The 10,005-nt window shown below is 62.6% G+C and overlaps 1 protein-coding gene across 3 annotated transcripts in view; it reads right to left on the reverse strand.

Moving 5' to 3' along the window:
- Nucleotides 1–10,005, reverse strand: part of SPPL2B (signal peptide peptidase like 2B) — a 21,882-nt gene that overhangs the window by 5,235 nt on the left and 6,642 nt on the right. For 2 of the 3 annotated variants that reach the window (XM_017507471.2, XM_017507470.1), the window contains exons 3-13: nt 8,262–8,444; nt 7,083–7,172; nt 6,711–6,850; nt 5,790–5,932; nt 5,580–5,676; nt 4,754–4,870; nt 2,499–2,580; nt 1,759–1,833; nt 1,485–1,547; nt 1,258–1,357; nt 613–690 (exon numbers count right to left, since the gene is read on the reverse strand). In XM_017507471.2, coding sequence (XP_017362960.1) covers nt 613–690; nt 1,258–1,357; nt 1,485–1,547; nt 1,759–1,833; nt 2,499–2,580; nt 4,754–4,870; nt 5,580–5,676; nt 5,790–5,932; nt 6,711–6,850; nt 7,083–7,172; nt 8,262–8,444 — 1,168 coding nt within the window. The remainder of the gene's footprint in view (nt 1–612; nt 691–1,257; nt 1,358–1,484; nt 1,548–1,758; nt 1,834–2,498; nt 2,581–4,753; nt 4,871–5,579; nt 5,677–5,789; nt 5,933–6,710; nt 6,851–7,082; nt 7,173–8,261; nt 8,445–10,005) is intronic. The other variant, XM_017507469.1, reaches the window with a different exon arrangement.

Here is a 10,005-nt window from a genome sequence, read left to right on the forward strand (position 1 = left end):
GCTGGGGTTAGGGTGTTACGGGGTCATGCTGTTGGAGCTGGGGTTGTTACGGGGTCATGCTGTTGGAGCTGGGGTTAGGGTGTTTTGGGGTCATGCTGTTGGAGCTGGGGTTAGGGTGTTACGGGGTCATGCTGTTGGAGCTGGGGTTAGGCTGTTTTGGGGTCATATTGTTGGAGCTGGGGTTAGGGTGTTTTGGGGTCATGCTGTTGGAGCTGGGGTTAGGGTGTTTTGGGGTCATGCTGTTGGCGCTGGGGTTAGGGTGTTATGGGGTCATGTTTGGTGTTATGGGGTCATGCTGTTGGAGCTGGGGTTAGGCTGTTTTGGGGTCATATTGTTGGAGCTGGGGTTAGGGTGTTTCGGGGTCATGCTGTTGGAGCTGAGGTTAGGGTTAGGGTCGGGTGTTACGGGGTCATGCTGTTGGAGCTGGGGTTAGGGTTAGGGTCAGGTGTTATGGGTCATCCTGTTGGAGCTGGGGTTAGGGTTAGGGTCAGGTGTTACGGGGTCATGCTGTTGGAGCTGGGGTTGGGGTTAGGGGTCAGGGTCAGGACACAGGCTGAGTCAGGGCGGGGTTGGAGCCAGAGCAGACAGCACAGGCCAGGCCGAGGCACTCACCGATGGTACAGGCCACGAAGTAGACCCTGGAGGACTGGACCTGGATGTCGAATCTGTGGCAGTAGGCCACCAGCAGCCCTGGGGGAGAACAGGGTGGAGGCCCACCGGCCACAGAGCCTCAGAGCAGGGGCTCCCTGGGAGCGGCGGGCACCTGAGCACCCATGGGTGCCGTGGCCTCCTGCGCCCGGTGGCTACTGTCATTTCAGATGGGCCACACACGCTCAGGACAGAACTGCCGTGACTCTCAGTGGGTAAGCTGAGACCACAGTGAGAGCAAAGGCCAGCAGACACGCCCGGCAAGACCCCAGGGACGCTGAGGCTGGTAGGGTATAGTCTCTGCTTTCTGCAGCAGCTCGCCGGGACCCAGGCAGGAGCCCTTGTGTAGCCCCGAGCAGGATGGAGTGAGGCTGTGTGTATCAGGAGTCCTTCCCCGCTCCCTGGGCACCAAGGGGGTCCCCATCCCACCCAGGCACTGCCCTCACTGCCAGGCACCCGGGCCTCAACAGCCCCACCCTGCCTGACCCTGACACTCAGGGCTTCCTCTCCAGCCCACGGTGCCCAGGCCCCTCACACCCAAAGACAAACCTCAGTGGCCCGGGGCCCTGCCCCACAGCACCAACCCACACGTGCCACCCGCCTCAGTACCTGGCACCAAAATGTCTCCAAAGCCCAGGAGGGAGAAAGGCCGGTCACACAGAGCCAGAGGCGAGGAGTTCAGCCTAGGCACCTTCAGGACCATGGGCAGCTGTGAAGACAGGAAGAGGAAGACACCCTCCAGGACCCTCAATTGACAGCCGGTGCTTCAAGCCCCACCCTGCTCCACGAAACACCTTGGCCCATGGCAACGTGAGCCTCACAGTCAGGGGACGCACCTTCTCGCGGGTGGCCGAGTCCGAGGGCCCAGTGGCCACCTCCACCATGATGCTGCTCCCACTCTGCACAGAAGGGGGTGGAGTGAGGACTACAGGCAGTGGGGAGTGGGTAATGCGGTGGGGGGAGCAGGGTGATGGGGTGGGGGTCAAGGTGATGGGGCGGAGGAGGGGGTGATAGGGCAGGGCAGTGGGGTGAAGCGGGGTAATGGAGTGGGGGTGGGGTGATGGGGCAGGGGTCGGAGTGATGGAGCTGGGGGGCGGCGCGGGTGCCCACCTTGGTCAGGAAGGGCGTGATGAACACGAAGAAGATGTCGTAGAGGAAGAGCACCAGGAGCAGCAGCGTGCAGGCCTGCGGAGCCCACGGCTGAGGGCGGCCCCACCCTGCCTGCACCTCCCCGACTCCCCGACTCCCCACTTCCACTCCCATCTCAAGAGGCCCAGCACCTCCTCCTGGGAGGAAGCCTTTTAAGGAGCCTGAGCAGAGCACGCCCAGTGCCGGGGACACGCCACGTGGAAGCACGCTTTGGAAGTAACATCGGGGTGGGATTGGAGGACAAAAGTCCGGCTCACAGACTCTCCCCATAACAGGACAACAGGGACAGGAGGGCGGAGCCGGGACCACGCTGGCTCTGGGATACGGGGTCCGTCCCAGGCATGCAAACGCCAGCACCACAGGAGTGCAGCCGGCTCCCGGCACCACCCAGAGGCCAGTTCCTTCAGCTCTGTTCAACTGCTCTCCACATCACCTCATCCAGACACAGGAGGTGACCCTGTCGGAACCACTGCCCAGAGCTACCCGCCCATGCCACCTGCGAGGGGGCGTGGGACCCAATCTTCGAGCCCCAACCTCCACAGCAGGCCTCGGCGGCCGTCCCCAGAACAATGAGCAGAAGAACAGACCTGTAAGGACCACAGCCCCACGCAGGCCAGGCTTGGGGGAAGCCCCGTTGCCCACGCTGCCCTGCAGCCACACCCTCCCCATGCTGCCCCAAGGCCGAGCCCTCCCTCACTCACCTTGAAGGTGGGCAGGCGGATGGTCCTCAGCATGTAGAGGCAGAAGGCGATGCCCAGGGCGTCCTGGAGGACCCAGGCCCACCTGCAAGACAAAGCAGCAGCCCCGCCGGGGCGGAAGCTCACTGACCGCCAGGGACACCACCTCCACGAGCCACACAAGCAAGGCTCACTGGCCCTTGCTCTCGGCCAGCCGGCGGCCACGCTGCCCTTGCACCTGCCCGCGGGATGACCCTGAGGACCCCGGGCCTGTGGGAGGAGCCTCGGCTGTCACAGCTCCAGCAGGGCTGGAGGCACAGGCCCTAACCCAGGCCCACCCTGTGGAAGCAGGTGGAGGAGCCAGCCGCTCTGCAGCCAGGATGGTGGACACAGGCCTGGCCAGCTGCATCCCATCAGTCACTGTCCCCAGACGGTGGGCGTCACGCTGGAGGCAGGGGCCAGGCAGAGGGTGCATGAGCTAGAGGGCTTGGGCACTGACCCCACCAAACTGGGTTTTTTTGAGATGGAGTCTCACTCTGTCACCTAGCTGGAGCTCAGTGGCATGGTGTCAGCTCACTGCAGCCTCCGCCTGCCAGGTTCAAGGGATTCTCCTGCCTCAGCCTCCTGAGTAGCTGGGATTACAGGCGCCCAACACAATGGCAGGCAAATTTTTCTGTATTTTTAGTAGAGATGAGGTTTCTCCGTGTTGGCCAGGCTAGTCTCAAACCCCTGACCTCAAGTGATCTGCCACCTCGGCCTCGCAAAGTGCTGGAATTACAGGCATGAGCCACCACGCCCAGCTAATTTTTGTAGTTTTAGTAGAGACGGGTTTCACCATCTTGGCCAGGATGGTCTTGAACGTCTCACCTCGTGATCCACCTGCTTTGGCCTCATAAAGTGCTGGGATTACAGATGTGAGCCCCCGTGCCCGGCCCAAACTGCTTATTAAAGAAAAGCCTGTGCCACGCCAGGCTTCCTCACAGCCTCTGGGTCCACAGCGGGTGGGGCCGCAACGCAGTTGGTGTCCCCGGGGCAAAGCACACAACTGCCTCCTGCAGAAGGCCACCGCCCCCGTGGCCAGCTGCAACCTCATGCTCTCTCCGGGCCCCATGCAGAACCCGGGGCCCCTCCTCACGGGCCCGACCCCCATGCCGGCTCTGCCTGTCACTTGCTGGACAACTTCCCCACCTTCCTCAGCGTCTCAAACATCAAAGGCTTCATTTGAAAATGGGATAAAAACACCTCCCAGGCAGGGCGGCTGCTCAGAACAGTGGGCTCCACAGGAGACGCCAGCACAGCCGATGCCAGGCACCACGCGCCGCCAACACCCAGAGGACCGCGGCCAGCCATGTTTTCTTATTTTACGTTACTTCTTCAAGAGAGGCGGAGTCTCGCTCTGCTGCCAGGCTGGTCCTGCACTCCTTGGTAAGGTGATCCTCCTGCCTTTGCCTCCCAGATGAAGGGATCACAGGCACGAGCCCCTGCACCCAGCCGGCCCCGGCCTGCTCTAACTTCATGTGCCGGAACAAGTTCCTGGCTTGGATGTAACTGAAAAATTCATTTTCTCTTTGTGTACAAAGGATTCAAAATATTTTCACGTCTTCCTTCTGCCAGTTAAATGTGCCGTGGCTCCAATCCGCACTAAAGCCAAGCACACTTGGCTGCCTCGGGAAAGCTGGCAGGAAGCGCCAGATGGTGTCAGCGACAGAGGTGGGGGCCAGGCGGGGACAGACCGGCTCTGTCCTCCCAACACCGTGCCAGGCGCTCGCCCTCGTGGGGAGGCCTGGGCAGCGGGAGGCAGCCACAGTCCAGGCCGCGTGGGAGGTGAGGATGTGGGGAGCAGTGCAGGTACCGCCGTCACTGCTCAGGGCCACGGCAGGCATGACCGAGGGGGTCGGGGACCCTGGCACCCACACCCTGGGCCTCGGACCTGTGGTGTACCCCGGGCGCCAGGACGGGGACAGCAGGGGCAGACAGTGCTCTGGGCAGCGCGGCCCCGCACAGGAGTCCCAGCCAGGTGTGCCGGAGGACGTGGCACCAGGGCCATGGGGCTCTGGCCTCTCCTCCGAGATCCAGTCAGGGTTCTCATGGCCCGGGACAAACACCATCAGGGCAGCCTGGGCCACAGCTTTTCCTAACGGGAGCTCAAGCAGCTCCATGCTGGGCAGCCTCCAAGGAGGGAAGGGAGTCAGGGCCCCGGGAGCCCTGGAGGGAGGGAGCGTCTGAGGACACCCAGGTGGGCGCGCCACCACCCTCGAGGGCCCAGTAGCAGCACTTACTGGTCCTCGTTGCGGAAGATGCCCCACACCACGCTGACGGCCACGCAGAAAAGCGCCAGCAGCAGCATGCGCACCTGCGGGCGCTTGTGGAAGTAGGGCAGGCTGTTGCTGGGGACCCTGGGGAGCACAGGGCAGTCAGGGCCAAGCCCTCCAGCCCCAGCCTCATCCCACTGCCCACCGCCTTCGGGCCCTGTCCAGGCACCCCCTCCAGAGTGGCAGCCCGCACTCTAGCCTCCTATGAAACTCCACATCCCCACACGATGGCACAGGAGGTGCCCCCAGGGTGGGGCGGTACAGGGCAGAGCCCAGCTGGGGCAGGCGTTAGGGGCCACTGGCTGTACCCAAGAGCCCCCTCACCTGCGCTGGGCTCCCTCTGCCTTGGCCCTGCCTGCTCCAGGCCTCTACCTCCACCCAGGGACGGCAACCAAAAAGGTCTCCCCTTGGGCAGGTCCTGCTTCCTAGACCCGGGTCTGACCTTATCTGAGACCCCCCCGGCAGTTCCCTTTACCCCTAAGAGCCAGGCCAAGCTCTGGGCCGAGGGAAACCTTCCGGGTTCTGCAGAGAACCCTGGCGCCTCCTGTGCCCCCGCCAGCCTGACACCCAGGGCAGGGTTCCTGGGGACAAGGGCACCCTCCCCCGCTGCCCCTCCGGGCCTGGCTGCTGGTGGCCTCCGCTGAGAGCTCGCCCCAACTCCACACTGCTCCGGGGCCTAGGAGCCCTAGGCCAGCACTGAGTGAGCACCTGCTGTATACCCTGGGCTACCCGCACATGGGGGGCCGCAGTCGTCACTGCACAGGGCCAGGCACATGGGCCCAGGCAGCCTCACCTGCACTCGCCGAAAGGCAGCCGCCGCACGCAGGGCGCCAGGCAGCTGTAGAGGCCGGTGGCGGAGGCCAGGCAGAAGATCCCGATGACCACATACACTGCAGGAGCAGGGCCATGAGGTCAGCGGCCAGGCCCGCATGCCACCCTCCCTCCACCCAGGGCTGGCTGCCCACCCGCCCGGGGCGAGAGTGCCCACGGAGGCCCAGCGCACCGAGGAAGTCGTAGAAGTGGTAGAGCAGGACCAGCATGGAGCAGCACATCACCACGAACACGCAGGTCATCACCGGCGTCACGTCCACCGCCTCGTCCTCCTGCTTCTCCAGTCCGTCGTCACGCTTGTGCTTCATGTACCTTCTTGGGAGACACCACGGGGTCACGGGGCACTGGGGCCGGCTGGCCGACACGAGGCCATGAACCCACAGCCACCCGGGGTCCGGGGCAGAAAACCCAAGAGCAGGAGGGGAAGGGGAAGGGGCGAACTGAGGCGTAAGGAAGGGTCCCGAGCATCCCCAGGACAGACTAGACCACACAGCAGAGGGTCGCAGGGCCCGCGTCCCTAGGTTGGGCCAGGGCAGCCACTAGGCGGGGCCAGAGGCTGGCATGTGAGCAGCGACTGCAGCTTGGATCTGCATAAAGATCCCTGGACAAGGGGCCACCCAGACCCAGGCAGCTCAGCAGGAGAGGGCAGCTGGCTCCAGTCACCTGCCAAGCCTGCACCTGCCACACCCACACCTTCCCAGCCCCCTCAACTGCCGCATCCACACCTGCCACGCCCACATCCGCCACACCCACACCTGCCACGCCCACAGCTGCCACACCCACAGCTGCCATGCCCACACCCGCCACACCCACACCTGTCACACCCGCCACACGCACACCTGTCGCGCCTGCCACGCCCACACCTGCCCAGCCTTGCACACCCACCCAGTCCCAGGAGACTACCCAGGCAGGGGAAAAGCCTGATTCTGTCCCGCGACCTCCTGAGGACACAAGGACGGCTCCACGGGGTAAGCCATGCCTGCCACACCCAAAGCGCTCACTGCTGGTTTGGATGGGAAGACTGGCTGTCCCGGCCCCGGCGTCAGAACCGCCCGCCCCGCACGTCACAGCACACATATGGTGCAACACTCACTTCTTCACGTCCCGGCTCCCGGCCCAGTAGCCACCGATGGCGACAGTGCCCACGGCCATGATGAAGATGATGACCATGTTGTAGTCCAGCACCGGCTCGTTAGGTGCGTACAGCGACGCCTGCACCGCGCGGCCGAAACGCTGCCTCGACACACACGGCAGAGGCAGCGTCAGAGCCAGTGCCAGCCCTCAGCCATGGTCCCCAAGCAGCCGTGAGCTGTGGGGCTGGGGCTGGAGAAACGGACCTGCAGGGGCCACACCTCCCCCATCACCCCAATCCCACCAACTGACGAATGAGCCCCCCCACACCACCGGCAGCCAGCCCGAAGCCCCAGCGCCACGGGAGCACGGGTGTCAGCAGGCCAGGACCTACCCTGAAGATGTCCAGCATGTCTCTGTAGCTGAGCAGGGCCACGGGGATGGCAATCTCGTCATACTGCGTCTTATTGCCCCCTGGGGGGACCTGGGGGCCCAGAGGAGGGAGCAGCAGGCATCACCCGCGGCAGTAGGTGGGCCCCCAGCTCTGTGCCCATTCGCCTCCTCTCCTGGGACCCTCACTCAAGGCTCAGCCAGGCTGGGGGCGTCTGCACGCTCCCCTCTGCACCCAGCAACCTCTGGCCCCCCAGGAGGACCCAAGGACAGGGAGGCCCAAAGTCACCAAGCCTTCCCCACCTGACGACAGGGTCCCAGGCTTCAAGAGCCACCAATCCCTCCCTCGGCCGTGGGACTCCCTAACCACACACACACGTCCTAAGTGACACTTGTCCCCAGAGGACAAGCCATGGCCCATGCGTGCCCACTAAGCCACCCTGAGCCCCACACCCACTGAGGCCCTCTCTCACCTGCAAAGGCAGCGCAAGCGAAGGGGATGGCACCGCGGCGCTCCCAGGCCTGCTCTGCCCTCGGCCCTCAGCCCCTGCACCAGGCCCACCTTGGTCGGCAGGCTCAGGCCACAGCATGGGCAACGGCCAGCCCAGAGTCACAGACAGGGCTATGAGGGCATTCCTGAACCCTTTTTCTTATCTCAAAACTACACTTCAGGGGAGGCCGTGCACCCTGCCCAGCCAGCAGGTGGCACGTCCCCATGCTGTAGCTGGCCCTGCCAGGCCCTCAGTTCTCAGCCACAGCCCCATTTCACAAGAGAGGGAACAGGGGCTAAGCTTCAGGCCACCTGGCTAGGACCACACAGGTAAGCACAGCCCCGCCGGCTCGAGGACCAGGGTACCGGGGTCCCCAAAAGGGACCTGCTCAGGCCAGACCACCTGCTCCTCAGAAGCCACCCCAATCCCATCCCCAAGGAGGGTGTGGTCTCCAGTCACCCTGGGGGCTGCTCCAGAACAGGCACCTCACAAGACACGGCCAGAGTTCTACAGCCCAGCCAGCGGCTGGGGAGCAAAGATGCATCTCCGCCCACACCCTCCCCACAGACAGGCCTGCCTTTAGTGAGATGTCGGAAAACCAGCCCCTGCCCCTGCCGCCGCCCCCTTCTGCCCCCCAAGAGTAAACTAAGGAAGGCCGGGCCCCATGGGGGGAGGGGCGCACAGGGTCGTACCAGCCTCTCCCTGCTGACGATGAGCAGCCCGCGTGCCCCACTGCCCTGGGCCAGCCTCACTTTCTCATAGAAGGTGCAGTTCCCCCGGGCCACCAGCGGGATCTGGTCGCGGAAGCCGTGGGTGGGGAGGTCGGCTGCAGAGCAGAGGAGGGAGGCCGTCCAGTTGCGCAGCTGCAAGGGAGGCTGGAAAGGCCAGGGCATGGTGTCGTCTCAAGGATGTGAGTCACCGCAGGGCCCAGCTGCTCCTTCCCCTACCCGAAGCCTGCCCTGAGCTAGGCCCCAGCCCTCGCCCGTGCGGCCTCAGCCCCACCTAGGCATGGCCATCCCGACGGTGGGTCCCACAGTGGGCCCTGGACCACGGCTGGGCTGCCTCATCTGAGGGGCCAGGGCCTCCAGGACCACTGCGGCTGTGTCCACAAGGACAGCATGCACCATCCCCAGTGCACAGGAGGCCCAAGCACATGGCACACACACGCACACACAACCACATACATGTGCACTCATGCTCAGGCAGACACACACACCTATTACACACACACCACACAAACACTCTCAAGCACATGCACATACCTATTACACACGCATTCACACACACAGAGCCAGGCCCGAGCACACAGTGCACACACACACATGTGCACACACACACACATACACACAACCACATACATGTGCACTCATGCTCAGGCAGACACATACACCTATCACACACACCACACGAACTCAAACACTCAGGCACACACACATACCTATTACACTTGCATTCACACACACACACACAGCCAGCCCCGAGCACACAGTGCGCACACACACACACGTACACACAGCCACTTACATGGGCACTCACACTCGGGCAGACACACACACCTATCACACACACCACACGAACTCACACAAACGCTCTCAGGCACACACACACACACCTATTACACATGCACTCTAACAGCCAGGCCCGAGCACACGGTGCACAAACACACTCATGCACACAAACCGAGACATAAACACACACTCAGGCACACATATATCCACACACAAACCTATTACACACACACACACACATGCACATATGTGGAGTCACGCCGCAGGCACGTGCACACATCCACACATACCTATTAGTTATATGTGCACACACATGTACACACACTCAGGGCACATGCACACATCCACAAACATACCTGTTACCTGTTTACACACGTGCACACACATGCACTCACACATCTGTACATATGCCTATTGCACACACACGTACACACATGCACACACAAACACAGGCACACTCGGGCCCATGCTCCCCCCATACAGCTATCACACACGTGATCACACACACATGTGCTGATGCATCCACAAATACACACACTAAGGCACACACATCCACACACATATTACACATGTGCTCACACAAACTCAGAAGTACAGACACATGTCTACGCACACACCTATTACACACACTCACAAGTACACACAAAAAAACAGGCACATGCACACACACCGATGCGAACTCACCTAGAACATGCGTTCACACACATGCACACATCCAGGCATATACCAATTACACCCGTGCTCACACACACACTATGCACACAGCAGACAGGAAGAAGGTAGTGTCTCTTGGCTGACAGGCCTCAAGGGATCCAGGAGGGGGGTGGGATGCAGTGGGGAAGGAGGCAGGGCCTAAGGAATATACTGGGGAAGGAGGCGGGGCCTAAGGGATATAGTGGGGAAAGGAGGCGGGGCCTAAGGGATATAG

Source organism: Cebus imitator, unplaced genomic scaffold (genome assembly GCF_001604975.1).
Source record: "Cebus imitator isolate Cc_AM_T3 unplaced genomic scaffold, Cebus_imitator-1.0 Scaffold375, whole genome shotgun sequence".
In the NCBI taxonomy this organism is placed as follows: Eukaryota; Metazoa; Chordata; class Mammalia; order Primates; family Cebidae; genus Cebus; species Cebus imitator.